At 46.1% G+C, this 21,019-nt stretch overlaps 1 protein-coding gene across 2 annotated transcripts; it reads right to left on the bottom strand.

Annotated features, from left to right (window-relative positions):
* Positions 1 to 9,932: 9,932 nt before the first annotated feature.
* On the bottom strand, positions 9,933 to 19,682 carry ODC1 (ornithine decarboxylase 1). Of its 2 annotated transcripts, none has more exons than XM_054821582.1 (12): positions 19,365 to 19,682; positions 16,593 to 16,700; positions 16,306 to 16,451; positions 15,963 to 16,136; positions 15,626 to 15,798; positions 15,145 to 15,279; positions 14,908 to 14,989; positions 14,485 to 14,568; positions 13,062 to 13,224; positions 12,862 to 12,974; positions 12,373 to 12,587; positions 9,933 to 10,405 (listed from the first exon to the last, which is right to left on the bottom strand). In XM_054821582.1, exons 3-12 carry the CDS (start codon positions 16,405 to 16,407, stop codon positions 10,264 to 10,266), a joined length of 1,383 nt encoding a protein of 460 aa, XP_054677557.1. In that variant the 5' UTR covers positions 16,408 to 16,451; positions 16,593 to 16,700; positions 19,365 to 19,682; the 3' UTR covers positions 9,933 to 10,263. The 2 variants fall into 2 exon arrangements, with proteins under 2 accessions (XP_054677557.1, XP_054677559.1); XM_054821584.1 differs by lacking the exon at positions 19,365 to 19,682 and adding an exon at positions 19,102 to 19,249.
* Positions 19,683 to 21,019: the final 1,337 nt, after the last annotated feature.

Here is a 21,019-nt window from a genome sequence, read left to right as displayed (position 1 = left end):
ATATTAGTGACCAGGCAGTACAAATGTTAAACTGCCTATTATTAACTGCCAAAAAAAAAAAGGACTCAGGAAAAAATTGTTCTAATTATTCATACACTTTGAGGTCCGAATTAGCATGATATTGGGATCGCTTTAGGTAGAAGTCTGAAAATATCAGCTCAGTGCTCAACTTGTACCATGAATAAGTTTTGGGAAGCCTTCGGGATTAGGATGTTACTGAGCTGGGTAAAGGGTTCCCCAGGCACCATACACATTGTATGGGCTTACACTGGCCTCCAAAACCTCCCCCTTCTGATCAGGCATGGCTGGTCCTCCCTGCGCAGCCTACGTGCCCATATTGCTGTGCCCTTAGCTCCTTGCCTGATAATTTAAATTTTCTGTCTATTTACGTAACAGCTGGTACCTGGCTAAATCACACACAGTGTCAGCAGTACTCGTGCGAATCAATGGCAAATAGCTTCACAGCTGCTTAATGCCGCAGGGAACATTTTGATCAGCCCATCTTGACCCTGCGGCTAACGCAGGCCAGTGAATCTGCCTCGGTAATTTGTGTACCAGGCTTCTACCTTTGGCCCCAGGCTGGAGACGATGCTAAACATCTGCCGCTGGACTCCTGAGAGTGACGTCAATACTCTTTTGTCTTAAGTCTGGTACCGTCTCAGCTGCATCCATCTCTCCCAAAGATAAATTATACTTTATTGCATGGTATTGCTCAGGACAGAAAAAAAATCTCATTAGGCACCAGCAATTCAGCACTTAAAACTCAGAGTAATAAATAGCTTGTCCAGGGTAGCCTTTTGTCCCTTTCTGCTTTGTCTTCCCCACTTTCTGCCCATGCACACATGCTCTGCCCAGCTCTCGGGAGGCACAGAGGGGCTGGCGGGCTGGCAGAGGATGGCTGCACGGTGTCCCTGGGCATTACTGGGGACAGCATTGGAAGCCAGGCCAGCAGAGATGTGCTCTGCCTCGCTGCAGCCCCACTGGCATCATCTGCCCAAGCACGGTGGTTTTCTTCTCTAGGAGGAGACAGCAGCAGGAGAAACTCATGGCCTTTCCCAGGGCACGTCTCGGGGTGCATCCACATCTTGGGGTGCATCCAAGCTTTGGCTTACACTCAGGCTAAGCCATTCAGTCCTGGGTATAGCGTGACCTCTGCTTTCCACATGCAATAAGGACTGTAAGGCATCTGGCTCCAGCCCCCCTGGGGCCATGGGGTGCTGCTCTGGCTTTGGGAAGGGGACGTGGACGGGAGGGCAGGGAGCTGGGCTCACGCGGGCTCGCCTCATGCGGAGGGTTTTAGGGAGCCCTCACTCCACCAGCCTGCCCTCGTGTCTCAGCAGCTGCCAATACTCCAGGGTGTCTCTGCTGTGTCCCGCAAACCCCTGGACTCAGTGGCAACAGGCAGAAGGATGCCTGGGGCTGCTGGTGACCTGTCTGGAGGGACACGTCCTGGGCAGGGTATGCTGGTGCTGTTTGCTCTGGCCTTCTCCCTTCCCACCATCCTCCCCTCAACTCAAACCCTAAAGATTTAAGAAGTTATGTTTTCCCTGCAAGCACTGTTTCCCTGTTGGCTCTCCTCAGTGCGGGTCAATTTATTTGCTGGTAACAAAGAAATTTCCTCGCTTTTCCCCCAAAAATGAAGTATGCAGGTGGTAACCACAGCTGTGGGAAGGTCCCAGAGCTCAAGACCTCTTGGTCTGCTGAGGAGCAGGTGGCAGCAAACAGGACCCCCAGGTTTGGGATTAAGGAGGGAGCCGGTGAAGCGAGGCCCAGGCGCGGGCTGTTGCTGCCATCTAGCCATGCCTGCTGCTCAGCAGCACGGCCCTCACCCACGCGCCCTTTTTAGTCTATTTTCTGTCCAAGTTACTGGTTTTCTGCATCTTTCCTCTTCTGACCCATCAAGGAGAAAATACCTTTTACGGTCTCTTTGTTTAGCGCACCCTTTCTGAGACTGTTGCCTTAGCTCTGCAGTACTTAGGGCCACAACATGCAGCAGCTCCGTGGTCTCAAACCAGAGCGGGACATGCTGGCTGCTCTCCCCGGCTCCCTGTGGCCGTGGGCTTGGACCCAGCGAGCGTTGTGGGGCCACGCTTGCTGGGTTGCATCCTTCCACCCAGTGAGATTCACCTCCCCTGGGGAAGCCACCCTCCGGGCCCCGATGCTGGCATGAACATCTGACCCCACAGATGTCCCACCACCCTGCCCAGTGGCCTAAACGTGAAGCTGGGAATGGATCTCTGCTTTTGAAGGCGTTTGCTCTCTGCAATGTCTGTAGCTGTCAGCGGACCCGCAGGAGGAAGGAGAGAATGGCAGTGCCCAGTCTGACAAGTAGCACATTCAGCTAGGGACAGGGAAACTGTTTCAGGAGGGTGAGATGCCACCTCATGAGGGTCAAGGCTCCTGGGTGAGGAACTTCATCCCATGGAGCAGGCCATGGCCCTTTCCTTTGCTCCAACAGCTACAACATGGCAATGGTTTAGCACTCATTCCCACTTTTGCTTTTTGTTTTTCCCCTTCTTGTGAGACAGGAGCGGGTGACCTCTCCTCAGCAGCTCCTCAGAGGCAGCTGCCCAGTTTTGTGACCACATTCTTAGATCCATCTTAGAAATGGAGCACCGGCATCTCACCAAGCACAGTGCCAGCGGGAAGGCAGATGAGGAGCTGGTGGTGTCAATCCAAACTGCAAAACCCTTTGCTGGACTGAGGGGACTGTGCTGCCAGGCTCAGCCCCACGGCACGGCCAGACCCACCAGGGGGCAGAGTGGAGACAAGCACACTGAGGTTGGAGGGAACTCAGGAGATCTCTGGCCCAATATCCTGCTCCAAGCAGGATCAGCTGCAAGGCCAGCCCAGGCTGCTCAGGGCTTTGTCCTGTCAGGTCTTAAAAGCCTCCAGAGCTGGAGCCTGGCCAGCCCCACCAGCAGCCTGCTCCTCTCCTGACTGTCCTTATGGGGCAAGTTTCTCCTTGCACCCAGCCTGACCCCCCTGGTTCCAGCTTGTGTCTTGTCATTTAACATCAGCAATCCTGCAAAGATGCTTTATGGAAGATGGCATAGATCAGTTCCATGGACTTACGCCCCCCCCCCAAGAAAACCCTTGACAACAGAGAACACAAATTAACCCCAGAAGCAATAAAGGAGAATAAAAATGTCACAGAAATAGGAAGAGCCGAGCTTTGGACTGGGCCCCAAGCAGGAAGCTGGAAACTGATGCGACATTTCAGGTAACAGTCTTAATAATTAAAAAAAAAAAAAAAAAAAAGCACCACTAATTTTGAAGTATTCTGTGCATTAAAACCCCCCAAACCCTCTGTTTCCCACTTCTGTGAATAGAAGGGAAGGGAGTTTTATTTGGTTGGAGTTTTTTTGAGCTGTGCAATAGTTTAATTATTACTTTGTACACAGTTTTTCCTTGTACTTTCTTATTTGTGTTTGTTCTCTCTAACATCTTGCTTATGCTGCAGTCTAACATCAGGAGTGTGAGATTCACTTGAAAGCTTTCAGTTACTCCTCTCTCTTGCCTTCCCTGGCTCTATCAGACAGGGGTTTTTTGATGATTTTTTTTTTTTTGAGTTGAGCTCCATCTTGTGGGCTTTTGCTTGGCTAATTAGTCACCACATGGTTATCTCTGAGAGGATCTCCCTTGGCCCCGGTCAGAGGAACACCCCTGCTTCCAGTCAGGCATAATCACCCTGCTGGGGGATGAAACCTGCATGGCACAAGCAGCAGAGTCCCACAGCACCTACCTCCCGGGGAGTTTGGCAAGCCATCCTGGCAGGGAGCGGGAGGAATTTCCCTCCACTGAATCAGCAGTCTCTGTGGTGAGTTGGATTTTTCTTTTGCTTTTCACCTTGGTCAGATGTTTTGATGGTTTAATGCTAGTTTTGACTGCAGGAAAGCGGGACAATCGCTCCTGAGTAATATTTATTGAGGTGTTACAGTGAAATGCTGTTGAACTATATTTATACAGAAAGTAACTGGAGTTTTTAAGCAGGAAGTTTTTTATCTAGCAACACAATAGATTCTTTTCTTCTTGTCCTTACAGTAACAGTGGTAGCACCTCTGTTATCTTACCGAAAACTGCATCCATGTTATCCTGGTCCTGCTCCTTGCAAGAGGACCAACCTCAAGCTAATATCTTGTTCTTCCCAACTATAGTAGCCAAATATAAAAGGATGACGCTTAAGCCCACTGAAGAGCCAAAAATCTGTTGTTCTCCCAAGGTAGGGAACTGCATTTTAAGGATGGATGAAATAATACCTGTGATGACAAAGTACTTTGGGAATCCTTTGTACTGAGCTGCTACAGGTACCCTTTCTCAGTTTGTACGGGCACTTGCTACATTATCGAGCTATATGGACTGACCGTCCCTGCCCCAGCAGAGGTGAGGTGTTGGTAGCAACCCAGCAGAGCACCACTCTCTTTGCATCGCCGGACTGGAAGTGACTCTGCCTTCGCTTCCTTCTCTGAATTGCTGTGTAGCCCTGCTGCCTCTTGACTGCTTTCTGGACTGGAACATGGCAGCTGGCTCTGAACCACAAAGGTGGGATGAGCCAATTAATCCTTTGCAAAGCACTCTATGAGGGTGAATTGAAGAGAGTATAACTGGAAGGCACTTTTTTATTTTTTGTGGGGGAATATTGTGGGCAAGACTGGGACCAGCTCCCTATAATGAGGGAGAGGAAAAGGGAAGGCTTTTGCTAATGCTTTTGTCTTTAGGCAAAGACTAACAGACTGAGAATTGTTGCTGTAGTATAAGCATCAAGACAAACATGCAAATAAGGGTCTAATATTAGTTGGACTGTAGCAATGGTTGCTTGATGGTTGGACTTGATGATCTTAGAGGTCTTTTCCAACCTTAATGATTCTATGAATATTTGCAAGACAACATGGACATAAGCAAGTGCATTGTGTTTGCGTGGCAAGGTTTTGGGGGACACCTAGGTCAGTGAAGAAGGAGGGAGAAGAGGTGCTCCAGGTGCCAGAGCAGAGATTCCCCTGGAGAATCTTCCCCGGGCAGCCCATGGAGAAGACCATGGTGAGACAGGCTGTCCCCCTGCAGCCCATGGAGGAAGGATGAGGGTGTGTAGAGATTCCACCTGCAGCCCGTGGAGGACCCCATGCTGGAGCAGGTGGATGCACCTGAAGGAGGCTGTGACCCATGGGAAGCCCATGCTGGAGCAAGCTCCTGGCAGGACCTGTGGCCCCATGGAGAGAGGAGCCCATGCCGGAGCAGGTTTGCTGGCAGGACTTGTGACCCCATGGGGGACCCACGCTGGAGCAGTCTGCTCCTGGAGGTCTGCACCCCATGGGAGAGACCCACGCTGGAGCAGTTTGTGAAGAACTGCAGCCCAGGGGAAGGACTCACGTTGGAGAAGTTGGTGGAGGGCTGTCTCCTGTGGGAGGGACCCCACGCTGGAGCAGGAGAAGAGCGTGAGGAGTCCCCCCCGAGGAGGAAGGAGCGGCAGAGACGAGGTGTGATGAACTGACCACAACCCCCATTCCCCATCCCCCTGTGCCGCTGGGGGGCAGTAGGGAGAGAAATGGGGAGTGAAGTTGAGCCCAGGAAGAAGGGAGGGCTGGGGGAGGTGTTTTAAGATTTGGTTTTATTTCTCATTATTCTGTTTTGCTTGGTAACAGATTAATTTTCCCCAAGCCAAGTCTGTTTTGCCTGTGATGGTAATTGGTGAGCAATCTCTCCCTGTCCTTATCTCGACCCACGAGCCTTTTGTTTTATTTTCTCTCCCCTGCCCAGCTGAGGAGGGCAGTGACAGAGCAGCTTTGAGGGGCACCTGCATCCAGCCAGAGTCAACCCACCACAGCAAGACCGCAGTGTGCTCCCGAGGGAGCTCCCTTTGCCAGCGGTCCGGCACCTACCTGTAATGTGAGTGGCCTCTCCTTACCGAAACGGAGGGGATTCAAGGGGCCATCAGTGTTCACACCCAAAGCGCTCACCTTTGTGTTAGTCCTCAGACTTGCACCGCAAAGAGCCACGTCTTGGTGGCTGTACCCCTCTGAGTGCTCATCATCAGCTTTCCAAAAGCGGCCCTGCTGTGGTGTAGGTGCTCTAAATGCCTCCTGTATGCAGAGGACTACAAAACCAGCTGAAGAGCAATTAGCAAAGCTTGCCAAAATGTGTCTCAGGCACATATATGCTCCCTGTTCTCAGTGTATTTTCAGGATAGTCAAATACAGTGTTTTAACTAGCTAAAGAGGAATTTGAATTGGAGGCATTTGTAACATGGGTACTGAAACCAGACCATAGCCACTGAGATACCAACTGCCTTCAAACTGCAAAGAAAACCAGGTGATGCACGTCAAAACCAGGGATGCTGCTCTAGAGCAAATTACTCTCACTTCTTTTGGTACTGATGAGTGCTTATTTCAAGATAAAACTTAAAATAATTATTACTATTGCAATGATTGATGACCTTTTACTTTTTGACAATCAAATAACGTATTTGACTAAGCTCTTCTTGCAATAAGATAATTATTTTTTTTTTGGTGGAAGAGAGTTGGTTTTCATCTGGAAATAAAGCTTTTCATTTCAGTCTTACTGCAAATTGGTGCTATGTTTAGCTATAAAAGATCTGTTTAATTGGTAGTACTTGCTGGGGATGATGTCTTTGAGAGGAGAAAAGCTCTCCCTCCAGCTTCAGGTTTGTTTCCGGACGAAGCCTTGCTCCTGCAGGCAGAGCTGCCTCTTCCCAGGGGATTCATGCACTGACACCATTTATCTGCAAGGCCTGTGTTGCAGCCTACGAGTTAGCAGATTAAAAATTAAAGTGCTCATGCAGCACCACGAGGGCAGTCTGCCCCATGGTACACTCTGCCAACAGCAGCTTCCCCCCTTGTCCCTTACATGCTCTATCTGCTCCCTCTACTTCAGCATTCTCCACACTCTCACTAACACATCCTCACCTTTGATTTTCCTTCTGATGTAATTTCAGAGGACCAGTGTTTCTCAACTTTTTTTTGCTATATAAAACTACATTTGCACCAAAAGATGTCAGCTGAACTCAAGTACAAGCCATGTACAGCTATAGGTGGACTTACAGGTCTCAGCTAGACTTGTTTCAGACCTCAAGTGGCTTCACCACACAAGAAAGAGGAATGGGGTGATCAGAAGCCATGCCCTCAGCTCAGAGAGAGGTCTTGGTATTTGCCTCAGATATTACTGTTTTTTCTAGAGTGATCAAGAGAACCACCACCGCCACTGGTGCCAGTGAGGGGAGTGACCGCTGGGGACATCAGGAACACTACAGTCCCTGCAAACAGACCAGCAAAGCCCACAGTGAGAGAGACACAACACCGCACAGAGCATGGTTGGCAAGAACTGACCTGAAAGGCACAGGCTATTCTCCAGCTAATTGTATGACACATGCAGCTGATCTCATTTTTTCTGGCTTGCAGCTCCTTCCTCCCTCCTGTATCAGACAAGCTTGCTCCCTGGAGGAGTAACTCAGATGTGCAGTTACAACAACTGGATTTGATTAATGAATGTGGCAAAACATTTGATTAATGAATGTGGCAAGACTTGGGGAAGGGAGGTCAGACTAAACCCCAGGAGTTTGCTGCGCTACACATGGTCCGGCTTTCACTAGTAAATGTTTTTTCCCCACTTTGGATGGTAGGGAATCCCCCCAGTCAGGAGGGTCTGATTTGCCCTGTGGCTGATACTTGTCACTTAGGGTATTTTAAAATCAATTAAAAATGTGGAAACAGATGATGGAGATTCTATAGAAGCCAAGATTAGGGAAGCTGCAAGATGAAGTAGATATATATACACACACACTCTCTCAGTGTCTCAAAGCCCAGAACATCTGCTCAGCATAATCCAATTTAAAAAGTGAGAAACCTTATCTTGCTTGAAACCACACCACTACTACTGTAGAGATTTATTACTTCTACAAGTACTGAAAGTCAGCTAGCAAAACCCATTGTTTTTTTACACAAAAGATGCTCAAGTTTAACAGTTCTTTTTAAGCACTTGATACTCTCCTTAGACATGGCTCAGGGAGCACCAGCTGAGGCTACAATACACCTGCCCTGGAAGATAAAGAACTGAGGTCAGCTACACCTCTTTCAGGAAGTTTATCAGATGTAATTTTTTTTTTTTTTTTTTTTTGAGACAAACCCCAATGAAATAGCTAAAACAACCAGTCAAGTTAAATGCAGATCAAGAAACTAATTGGTAGCCTGCCACATTCCTCTCAGGGAAGCTTACTCATTAGCTTCCACAAGTGATTGCCTTCAAACTACCTGCTGCAGATGGTCTCCAGTGACTGCACCACTTGCTCACCAGGGCAAGACAACCTCCTCTGGTACTAGTTGCTAGTGCAGATATTGCATCAGGTCTCACTGCAGCCATACACCCTTCCAGCTCAACCACACCTGGGGCTTTCAAACAGGCAGGTTTAAATGTAGCTACCTCTCACTTCCACAACCACAGTCCTTCCAGGAATACTTTTCTGTTCTGTTTTTTTCTTTTCCTACTCAGCTCAAAATGCACTTAGTTCTCACAGTGCAAAATTTAGATGTGAAATCGTTACAGTATTATTTGGTTGCCATTCATTACTTTTGCTTTCATGCTAAGAATCATTAAGTTTCCACATGAATTTGGAGAAGCTAAAAGAAACCCTAGTTTGGTTGCAGGGAGTTTCTTTGAGATTAAGGCTACTGCCCCACCATGTGTACATACTGAAATTTGCACCAGTGTAGTTCAGTAGCCAAACAGCTAGCTGCATGCATGAGAATAAAGGCAAGTGCTATTTCAATCACAAGCTTGAAGCTAGGAGTGAAACAAATGAAGAAATGAAGAGTCACATGGGATGCTTCAAGAGTATCAGGAATGAGGTACCATCACTTCTGTTTACCCTACTAGTTCAGCTAGTGAAGAGTGTAGTCTCAGCTGAAAGCAGATAATGGAGGTTAAACATTGTCTTTCAGAGCTGCTTTGTAAGAAAACAGGTTTCTCATCTTCCTAGAGCCATTGTTTCTATCAGCAATTCTATTCTTCAGCTGACCCTTTAAATTTTAACACTAAGTTAGCTTAAGCTTTACAAACTTAATACACTATGGTTTTCCTCTTTACACATCAGGCATTACTAAGGGATGGCTGCAGTCCAGGGCCTTCTGACAAACAGAACAGGTCCAGATCTGGGACTGAATAATTTGTCAGAAACGTTTTGCAAGTTTAGTGCAACAAGCAGCAGCAAACAAGCATCAGGTTAAACAGAAGTCAGAATGCTCTACTCCAGTAAGCAGACTCACTGATTTAATCATCAACACACCCTGTACTAGCTCCTAGTGTTTACTACTTAGCATCATCTATCACATTGAATCCAAAGTCAAAAGTTTAATGGGGTAGCGTGTATTTTCATGACATTACATAAGAGCTTCTAATTGTATTGCACACACAAAGGATGTTGAGTCCCATCTCTTACCATCCATTTTATACTGAAGCCCTAGGCAACAAGGGCCAGAGAGTGGTCATCACCTATTAGTGAGGCACATACATAGTTCCAGCTTCTTAAGTTTTCCCATGACATGTTTTAGTTCTCACACATAACAAGCAGCTTGTCAGTGACAGCCATGGAGCCTGTGCTGTATTCTCTCATTAATGACCAAATGTGTTTAAATAGCCATCAGTCCTGGCCACGGCAGTTGCAATTCCGCAAGATTCTTGTGGAATTGCAACTTATTGATGGTCAAGCTTTTTCTAATCACATATTAAAAAGACAGTTTAGTTTCCCTACCCATTAAGGGGTTCCTTCAGTAAATTAGGAGGGCAAGGGTAGGGGAAAAGATGGCAATTGTGTTACTTATTAATAAATAAGCTCTAGGCTTGCAGCATCTGGTCTGCCTTCATATATGCTATAAGACCCATCCACGACAGATTAATTTTCTACAGATTAACCACAGGAACAGTTATTTCAATATACTTTATTTTAAAACAGGTAGGTCACAAAACACTAAGCTTAGCCCGTTCTGCCATACACAAGCTACAAATACTTGTTTGACAGTTGAGGGTCAGTCTTTAGTAGCATACATGAAAAGTGAATAAAAATCCATATAAAACAATATTCAAATAGTTTCCATAGGAACACAGATAATTGTGACCCATCTCCTAGACATTTTTGTTGCATTTATGCCAATCTAAACTTTAAAAAAACACTTAAAAATTCTAGCAAGAATTAAGTTAATGGTCCCCCAAATGCCCTAAATTCAATGACTAACCTTGCAGTTAATTACTAAGTATTACCTATACATTAATACTAGCTGAAGCACAAGTTGCTGGATATTCAATTCCGCTTTCCCAGGCACAAGAGAGTGGCAGACTAGCAACATCCTGCTCCTCCACTTCAGCTAAGAACCCTTGCTCCTTGATCTGCTGCATTAGTTGCCTACAAAGAAAAAAAAAAAAGAAAAGCAACAGTCAAAAAGTGTTTAACTACAATTTGCCAAAAGAAGGTAAACAAAATACTTTTTTTTTTACTGACAAAGAGCATGAAATTAACTCTTTACTCAATCTGCAATCCAGACAATATTACCAGAAGGGGGAAAAGAAAAATAAAATTATCAAAGCTGAGTCACTTGTGGCTGGCTAGGCTTTAGGGCAAGTGCCAGTACCAAGCTGTTTCATCATTTCTGCAAAAATACACCTTTAACCTATAGCTACATCCATATACCACACGCTATACAGATTTAATGACTTAGTGCTCAATAGTTCAGAATTTCAGACTTATGTCACCAACTATCCCTTATCCCATACCCTCACATTCCTTGGTAACTTGTATCAAGGAAAAGTAGGCATTACAGAGTAGGAATGTAAAGGAGCTGACCAGTGAGAACCGTGCAACTCCTTCCATACTCAGATGGGAGTTGTCTTTCAGTACAAGCTCAGCAGAACTTCAGTTGACTTTCTGGCAGTTCACTGAGTTTTTGGACTAATGCAAGGCAAGGAATTCTGCTACTACATGAGTCCCCATATACTACTAGCTTTTACTTAGACATATGTAGTCATCTTGTCCCTTCACTTTCACAGTTATCTAGCCACAAATTTAGTTGTAGACCTTATATATATAGATTATATTCCAAAAAGTGTTTGCCTGTGGTAGAAAGATCTGCTCCATAACTTCATTGATATACCCCTCTCACTTATGGGCCAGCTTGTATCACAGAATTTTCTTGTGAAAACAGAAAACACAGGAGGTCACGTAGGGCTGTAGCCTTGGATAATGGTTATGTCTGCATAATTAAGCTCAGTATGCCTACACTTGGTCTAACTATTCCATTTTAACAGAAACCCAATGCTATAGTGAAGAAGTAAATTATTCTCCTGCAGAGCCATTTTTAGTTCAATTAGACACAAGTTTGGAGTCCTATGGGAAATCTAAAAGCTTCACTGGGTTTGAGGAACACTTCAATTGACAGGAGGTTTCGCTAAAGGAAAAAACCACTACAAGCCTTGCTTAGAGGCAAGGCTAGTAAAAGAATCTTACTTTCATGGCAGGAATTCCCCTGAACTTAAGCATTTTCATTAAATTTTCAGTAAATTTGAAAGCAACCCAATAGCAAAGTTAATTATGCTTTAGGGTAATACTGTTGCCCAAATGCTCTCTGCCAGTTTCATAGGCAGACTTTGATACAAAGGTAAGCTCTTCCTCTTACAGGAAACCTCACTTTCAAAGATGCAATCTGTTAGCCTGCCTTGCACAGAAGAGCATCCAGGTTATTTTAAGCTACTGTTTAAGGTGCAGTTTCACAGTGGCGTTATACTCAAGAGGTAGTCCTGCTTTCTTTGCTTACCTGTTTAATAACTTCCCATGGAGATCTAGCACTCTGCACTGAGCAATGAGCCAGAGCTCAACCTAAACCAAGGAATAACTCTCAAACAGATGGATCATACTGTGAAGCAGCACTGTTGAGTGTTTCTGTCTCCTGCAGTCAGCATTTAGCAAGCTATCAATTTAGAAGACAGCATACTATTAGAACTGTGATTGACTGGTCTCTAATTACTGGTCACAAAAGCTAACTGCAAAGAATCTGTAATGATTCTATGTATTATGCAAGAGTGGAAAAACATCAACCAGAAGCCCAAGTTAATGAAGACTCCTAACATTACCCTTTAAAAGCACCTCTCCTGGAAGTGAGTACATCACAGAAGAGTAATTGGCAGTGTTAGGATTGTTCTAAGCACACAGCAAAAACCTTCAGAGGCATTGCCTTCTTCCACACCAAAGAGGTTTTCCAAGAGCTACGGCACCAAAACTATGGCCCTGTTTGCTAAGGGGCAGCCAACTGACATGAGCTATTCACTACAGCCATCTGCATCAAAAGCACTGACAGATCAAGATACTTAATTACTAACCATGCTGGTCTTGACATCACATAGTGTATTGTTGGCCTCTGGAATCCATTGAAAGTAGAAGCTGCTGCAACAGTATAGGCACCCATATTTTCAAACAGGATCCAGTCACCAACTTGCAACTCTGGCATATTAAAACGCTCAACAATACGATCTAGGCCATCACATGTTGGTCCCCATATGCTGCAGGAATAGCAGCTGTCATCCGGTTTAGGCCGCTGAAGAAGAGAGCTGAGTATAGTTAGACTATCAAAACAGAGCTTCCAGAAATATCATTAGTACAATATTCCATCTCGCAGGGAAGAGGAGGAAGAGCTACTTGCAGGTCCTTTTCCACCCTTAGCTTTGAATTAATTCCACTGCATGCTTCATAAGTCAAGTGCCAAATTCTGGCGACATGAAGGAAGTAGTGAACTGAGAAGTCACTGCTGTGACAAGGATTTCCCTACATCCATGATACGACTAGTATGTGATATTTCTGAACAAGCATACCTTTTGCAGAACTGGTTTAACATGTGCGTGATCATACAAGATGCAGTTGAATGATCCATAGACTCCATCATTCACATAGTACATAAGAGTTTTGTCATTTGCATCATCTTCATCTGAAAGAAGTTGAGCTATCAGTAAGAGAATGCTTGGAAATAAACACACAGTTGGCTAGAAGTAAGATTAAATCTAGATTTACATACCATCAGAACCTGTTTGCTCCTTTAATACAATTTTTTTTGCAATGATGTTGACTGCCAGCGTGAATGCTGATGCAACATAGTATCTTCCTGGCTCTGCAATAATATTTATTCCAGAATCTGAAGGAAAGTATTTATCCAGTGCTGGGTTGATTACACTGGTGATCTATGGAAGAATCAGTTGCCAATATTAGAACTTCAGCAGTTACTCAAGTACCATTTTAGAGGTCTAAGATAAGTCCGACTTTCATGCTCATGATATGCTTGTCAAGTGTGTAATAACTATTAGCATTTTGTGATCTCTATTGATTGCTTTTGCTTTATTTTCCCATTCAAAGTTTTGTTTGTGCTTAAGTTCACACAAAGCAACAAAAACAGATATCACTTGCAGCTTTAAAACGTGACCAAACAGCTCATGTTTGAGTTGAAAGGAAGTCACCCCTCCTAGACTCAATAATCCAGCACTAATGCCCTACAAGTCCCCACACTTCAATTTTAATTTCTAGTCCACTTGTAGTTCTGCTAATCATACAATATCCCCCAGCTTACTGCATCCTAAAGAAGACATCTCACAGGATCTAAAGAATACAGAATGCTTTGTCATGACCTTTGGAATTCAGTTGCCTTCATGAACAGTTATTTCCAAGTTCTGAAGTTATCAGTGATTAAGCTGCCTCCAACCACAGCATGACTGTTATGCCATGGAGCCCAATGACATCATCATTTGCTCTTGATGCTTCATGTAAGCCAATACTGCACTGTAAGAAGCCAGCCTTCATTAAGTAGTATTACAAGTGAGACAATGTTAGCCCACATTATTAGCAGAAAAAAATATCACTTTATGTAACTTATTTGCTGTCTCCCTGTGTAAGTATGTAGCATCATTTAACACCATGTTAGGTCAGACTAGCAGGTGCTCTGACAACGCTGCTCTAAGTGGAAGTCCTATTAATACTCAGGCACCTTGACTCTTCTGAAAGCAGACTGGAGAACACTGATCAATTTAAAAAAATTATCCAAAAACTAGTTCTAAACCAGATCAGACACTGATCTAAGTTTGCTGCCACCCAGAAGGACAGTATGGGTTCAGGACTACCTTTTTGCCCTGTTTGGGAGCGCTGCCAATCTAGATAGTCTGAAGTACAGCATCAACTTGAAGAAGTCTATGCCAGTAAGAATCAAGCCTGCAATTAAAACCTGCTTTACAAGTTTGATATCTCTGCATGTTTATGCAGTCATTTTGCTATGTATCTAATGGGTTCATCTAATTCTCAGATTAATTCCCCTTTTCCTCAAAATTAAATTTCTGACCAAGCAGACAAACTTTCTTGCAAATATATTTGCATAGAAAGAGCAAGATTTTGTTTAATCCAGATCAGCATTCAAAAAGACTCCACAACCTGAGAAGTTCTTAGCAAAACTTTACCTCTTCAAATTTAAGCTTGACATCTTCAGAGCCAGGGAAGCCACCACCAATATCAAGCAAATACATATTGAAGCCAAGTTCAGCCTAAAACGAGATTAACGGCAACACTGTCAAGAAAGCAGTTCTTAGTTTATTATTTTGGCTTAAAAAGTAATGCAAAGTCATTTCATTAATACTTGGAACAGAGCGAACGCATCATGTTCAAGTAATAGTCACTTGAGTTTGAGCTGCTGATTTTAGTGCATCTGTAGATGAGTTTCACAGAACTGGTCAAAGCAAGCCATCATGACCTCAAAAACTCCAAAACTGACCTAACATGAAATTAGCAACTTAGCTAGCTTTTAACCCCTTAAGTTTTACGCTTGACTCAGTTTTGCTGCAAGAGTTGAGCAGTAGTTCCAGAGGAAGTAGAATTAGACTTACTCCCATATCGAACACACAGCGGGCATCAGAAATGGCTTGAACAAAGGTCTCTGGGTCTGTACATCCACTTCCAACATGGAAACTACAAAGAGATACAAAATATCAGTTGCTATTTGGTAAATTAGTCAAGAAGTCCATACAAAACTCAAGTCACCATATGCAAAAGCATCTCTATTGTCAGGTAGATCATTTAAAGAAATCTTATTTAATATGGCTGTTTTAACATTATCAACTTACCTAACTCCAATGATAGCAAGGTCAAGTTCTTTTGCACGCTCCAGAAGCAGCCTGCTAGTCTTAAGCGTGGCTCCAAATTTAACACTCAGACGACAAACTGCTTTGGAGTCATCAGTTGTAATGCGCAAGACTAATCTAGAAAACGGGGAAAAAATGAGGGTTTAATCAGAATCTTTAAAGTTGCAAAAGACCTCTAAGATCATCAAGTCCAACCATCAAAGTTCCAGTATAAAAGACATCATTATCAGGCAGGTATGACCTAGGAATGAGACTGAGCTTAAATATATAAGCTTTCCTGTCTGTCTCTTCCTAATGTGCCAGTAACCTATACAGGATTAGATTTCACTGGCTAAAAGTAGGTTTATTTTCTCATAATTTTGCAGCCTATCTTAACTAATGAAGAACAAGTTTCAGATAACAGCAGATGTTTCTGTAACTTGGGAACTCAAGCAAGAATTATAGAACAATTAACATAACTTACTTGGCTTTTGGATGGGCCCTTGCAACTTTCATTAGTTCTACTTCACTATCAAATGTCATCATCTGTACACCACTGCTGGCAGCATGTTTGATTTGAGATACTTGTTTGCAGGGATTTGCATATATTATTCGCTCAGGGGGTACACCAATGCTCTGTACCAGCTGTATTTCCGTCTGAAGAAAAAACAATTTACACTTGTGAAATATTTCTAGATGAATGATCAAACTAATCAGTACAACAAAAGTGACACCATTTGATTATGCTTAATTTTACACGAACACATCTCAAAGCTGAACATATGCTAACGTCACAGATTAGAACATAGTCAAGATCTTACCTTACTGGCGCAATCAAATCCTGCACCAAGAACAGCAAGTGTCTTCACTACAGCTTTGCTGTCATTACATTTTACAGCATAGAAGGGGGTTACCCGAGGAAGTGCTTTATGCCATCGCATGTGCTTCTTTACAATGTCCCCGAGGTCAGCAACATAGAAGGCATCTTTATCATCCTAGAGCAAATACACATCTTAGAATTACAAACAACAGATAACAGGATAAGCCTAGAGGTCAGCATTTGAGGAGGAGGTTGCTTTGCAGAAGATCTGCAAAAACAACTTGTTCCATTAGTTTACACGTTTGTAACGTCACGAAGTGCAGCAATTTTCCTATCATACTTACAGAAGATGACACTTCATTTATTTTTTGGTCAAGGATATCCTTGGCAGTAAAGCCTTCGTCAAGGAAGGTGAATTCAAATTCTTCATTGCTGAAGCTACTCATGATTTCCAAGATTTCAGGTTTACGTGAAAGGATTTAAGTAGAAACTGTTATGTAAAAAAAACAACCATTCATTACTTCATTTAAATTCATACAGTCATTATATGACCACTACATCATAGTCACATAATTTATGATTATACAATTCCTACAGTGATCACTAATAGCAGCATAGATTAGGAACTTACATAGATGACAGATCAAATTTAATCAGAACCAAGGAGGCACACTCCACAAAATCTTGCTATCTTGAAGGCAAGTTCTCCTCTGTTCAGCAACTGTATGATGTACTCAATCTATTCAAAGAAAAAAAAAAATCAAATATATACTGTCAGATATTAGTCTAAGTCCCTGGAAGTTTCCACTGCCTTTTCCTTCACCTCCACATCAGAGCTGTTAATATTATGGCTAGTGCCAGTGTTAACCTACTTGTTAACAACTCGTAAGCACTACTGTATCTCACCAGTTCCTGGGAAAAGGGCTTACATGTTACTACAGACAGTATTTGAGGATGTCACTGACTTCTGAGCAGTAACAATTCTCACTAGGTCAAAGCCAGTAGAATATCTGGATTCTGACTACAGTTCAGACTATGCATAAACCAGCCATGAGACTATGGCGTTTCTTGAAGTTGCTCTGTTGGTGGTTAGAGCTTCCCTGTTCTACCCAGGAGCTCCAGGCTACATAAAAAGAAAACCTCAGCTGTCAGGAGTGGCAGATATACACTAAAGGAGTGGTTCCTAACTGTGATCTGCAGATAAAGTCTTAACGGTGATCCCAATTAACACCTTATGGACTACTGTAAAAACCTGGTATAATCTTCATTGTTAACAGAAATCTACCAGCCAAGTAGAAAGTCCCTTGAGAACCAGAACTAAATAGCAAAAGCACATTCCTCTGCCATCCAAAAAACCCTATGAAGTCCACAGCAAAGTGTACAGGTCATCCTTTTACCGGGTAGTCCAAGTAGAGAATGACAGTTTACTCCATTCTGCTTAACAGCTTAAGTGTGTGCTACCTTTTAAAGACCTCAGCATTGCAAGTGACTCATAGGGAAGGTATGGTTTCATGTAACCAGGTCCAGCCCTCTGCCTTCTCACACGCAATCTAGTCATACAGATTCAGACTGAAGATTATGCAAACTCTAAATTATTCACTAATCTTTAGTTACATCACTGTTCCCTCTATTTTCAAAAAGGCTGGCTATAAACCACACGAAAATTAACTTCTGTTTTATAGCTGTAATAGATTAACAAGGTTCTAAGACCAATAGAATCATTCATTCCACACTCAATGTTTAATGGATTCCAGAATACATGATCTACTGAATGACTTTGAAAAGTCAGCAATTATACAACTTCATTTCAACTTTGAGAAACATATGGCACCTGATCTGCCAGTGTCAAGAACTACTCCACATCTTTTGATCAATTCTCACTTAGAGACAAACCAGATTTGAGATTCAAACTAGATTAAGCTTTAATGAAATAAAACCCAACAATCCACTGAGCCTCATTCTCCCCCTGCTCTCATTCACATGCAGTATTCTCCCAGAAGCTGGATTAAAGTCTTCTCTTAAAAGCCTCTTTGAAAGGACCTTAAGAAACAGCAAATTAAACACTTCACAGGAAGCCGTTTGTTACTAAAGAGAATGTGTATCTTGTCATAGGATGACTTCAACAACACGTTGCAGTTTTGCAGAAAGCAGTTCAGGGACTTCTAGCTGTGCTTAAGAGCAGTGAACGCCATCAGGAAGAGTTTAGTTTATCCTCCCCTCTGCACAGAGTGGCACAAAAACCACTTTTACTCTTAACCTCTAAAAGGGAAATTACCTTTACTGGTCACAGCAGACTTTAAGAATCTCTTGCAAGCTTTCCATCTCCACCTTATTGCACAATTTTAACTACAGTGTAATTACACAGAATACAGACAGGACACGATCACGCAGATGCAAAGTGTAGCCTCCCAGTGTATATTTCTATTTGGATTGTGTGCAAAGTGTCTGCAGCTTCCCAGAAGAAAGGTAATTTGTGCTCATTTAGAAGTTGCTCTCCAGAACATTCCCTTATTCAGCAGCTGTATTTAGACACAGCTGAGTCATGCCTGCAGGCTCTGTACCCAAATACCAAAGCTTCGTCTCAAACGGGTGCTCGGGGCGCTCCTGACCCTGGAGTTAGCAAATCGCTGCTGACTGCTACCAGGAAGGAAACGGCTGGCTGCCCTAGTCTCACTGACAGTCCTTCTCCCTGTAAATCCAAACGGTCCCTCAGTTGAGTCGGCTACCCGGCTCAGCCCGGGCTGTGCTGCCTGACTCGGCAGCGAGCCACTGAACGCTCCAGCCCTCTGATACTGAGGCTTCCCGAGGAAGCATTTCAGTTTGCCCTGGGGGACGCCTTTATTAAAGCCTACTTCACCTTGCAGCTTGCTCCCCCCACTCCCGAGACCCTCGGAGAGGCAGGCGCCCGAGAAGGGCTCCCGCCTCCGGCCAGGGCCCGCGCGGGTGTGTTCTGGGGAACCGTTCCGCGCCGGGGCGCCAAGCTGCCTTGTGTAAGGGCGAGCAAGGGCGCTCCAGGCCATGTTCCTGCCACGCACCTGCCTCTCCCCACCCCGGAAACAGCCCGGCGGCCACGGCGGAGCCGTCCCCTCCCCCGCTCCCGGGACGCGCCGCCAACACCTCCCCAGGCAAGCCGGCCTGACCCGTTCGCAGCCGCCCGGAGCCTGCCTTCTCCCCACCCCGCCCCGCCGGGGCTGGGGATTCCCCGGGCGCGGAGGGAGGCCCCGTGCCCGGCGGCAGGAGCCGGCGCCCAGCCCAGGCCTCTTGGCAGCGGCCCCGGAGACACGTGGCTCCGCGCCGACCGGCTTCCGCCGCGCGCGCCTTCCCTGCCGCGCGCCCCGGCCCCTTCCGTTCCGTTCCGCTCCCCTCCGCGGCCCGGCCCGGCCCACCCCGCCGCTCGCCTCACCTCGCCTCGCCTCGCCTCAGGCAGCGGTGGCGGGAGCTGCTGTCAAGCCTCGGCGGCGGCCGGTCCCCTCGCTCCGAGCCGCCTCCTCCTCCTCCTGCGAGCCGGGCGCGGTGCGAGGAGCTGGGCGGGAGGCGCCCTGCCGCCTGAGGAGGAGCGGGGCCTGCGGAGCGAGCGGGGCGCCGAGGCTGACAAAGGTTCGCCACCGCCGCGGCGCTCCTATATATAGGGCAGCCGGCGTCGCTATGGCAACGCACCAGCTCAAACCAGCCCCGATCGGCTGGGACCGGGTAGGGACTCTGGCCAGCCGCTATTGTGACGTCGACGGCGAACACGCGCAGGGCGCGCCACGCCCCCCCAGCCCGCCCCGCCCACCCCGGTCTCTGCCGTGCGATGAGCACGTCGGGTCTCTGCAGCGGGCTCCGCCGCGGCTCCCTGGCGGGCCGCCCCCTCCCCGCCCCCGCCCCCACAGGTCACCTTCCCCCGTGGGTCCCGCACGGTACGTGGTCCTGCAGGGTGATGTGCGCCATCGCAGCCCTGCCCGCCGCCAGCAGGTGCACGGACCTCGCTGCCCCGGCCCCCAGTACAGCACCCCTGCGCGTCCTGCTTAAGGTGGAAACGCGGATGGAGGGGGCTGGAGGACCCTGGCTGCAAGCGATGCTTTTGGGAGATGCCGGAGAAAGGAAACGCTGACCCGGGGCATCGGAGCATCACGCCTGTGGGGTTGGTGGGGTGACACTCAGGAAGCGTTTGTCCCCCCTGAAGCCGTCTCGTTTGCGTGGCACTCGCAGCCCCTGCGGTTCATGTGTCCCTGCCTCCATCCCTGCCCGCCGAGGATGTTATCCAAAACACTTCTCATAACACTGACCATCTTATATTTCCTTTGCTTTTGCTTTGACACTGATACCTGTTTCTGCCTTAAGGTTATTTTGTCTCCCTGTGTGCTGGATTGTTTAAAAAATGAGCTTGGGGGAAGTTAGGTAAAAATTCAGTGCTGCTTTTAACCCGCTTCTGGTTTAGCCTGGAACGACTGCACTTTTCACCCTTGCTGGGACAGGCGCTTTCTGCCCCTGTCTTTAAAAAGTGTTACCCTGCTGTAGACGTAACCCCATGGGGACTGAGTCCCTGTCCTGTTGCTGTACGTGGGAGCTCTGAAGGATGCAGCTGCCCTTGCCGTGCCGAAAAGTGGATTTGTACACCCTGCCAGCTCTGGGGCATTGGTATGAAAGGCAGGAAACCTTTCTGCAGCCCATGCTGTAGGACGGAGCTCAGGGCGCTCCTGCTCCCCGTCTTCGAATCACCGGTCCTTATTTTAATTAAGAGCTAATGGAGGGCCAGGGCTTTCTGAAGGCAGAGACATTTGGCTGGCCTCTGCCCTTCTGCAAAGCTGGCGGGTGGGCACCGCAAGATGGGGAAAAACCTCAGCCCCACGTGGGGAAAGGTGATGGGGAATGCCGGATGCTGTGGGGCATGGGATCCTTGTGAAGGTACCAAAAAGGCTGCTTCAGAAGTCTCATCCTCCTATCTCTCCCGCCAAGCCCAGCTGGAAAACCCAACATGTTTCAGGCAGAAGTGGATCTATGGGATGTCCTTGTCCCCTGAGCCCCCCAGCTGCCAGAGCTGGGTCAGTGGGAAGAGGGGGGCAAGGCTGAGGCTGT

Source organism: Grus americana, chromosome 3, assembly GCF_028858705.1.
Source record: "Grus americana isolate bGruAme1 chromosome 3, bGruAme1.mat, whole genome shotgun sequence".
Classification (NCBI taxonomy): Eukaryota; Metazoa; Chordata; class Aves; order Gruiformes; family Gruidae; genus Grus; species Grus americana.
Note: the sequence above shows the minus strand (reverse complement) of the source record. Positions and strands in the feature narration are given on the sequence as shown.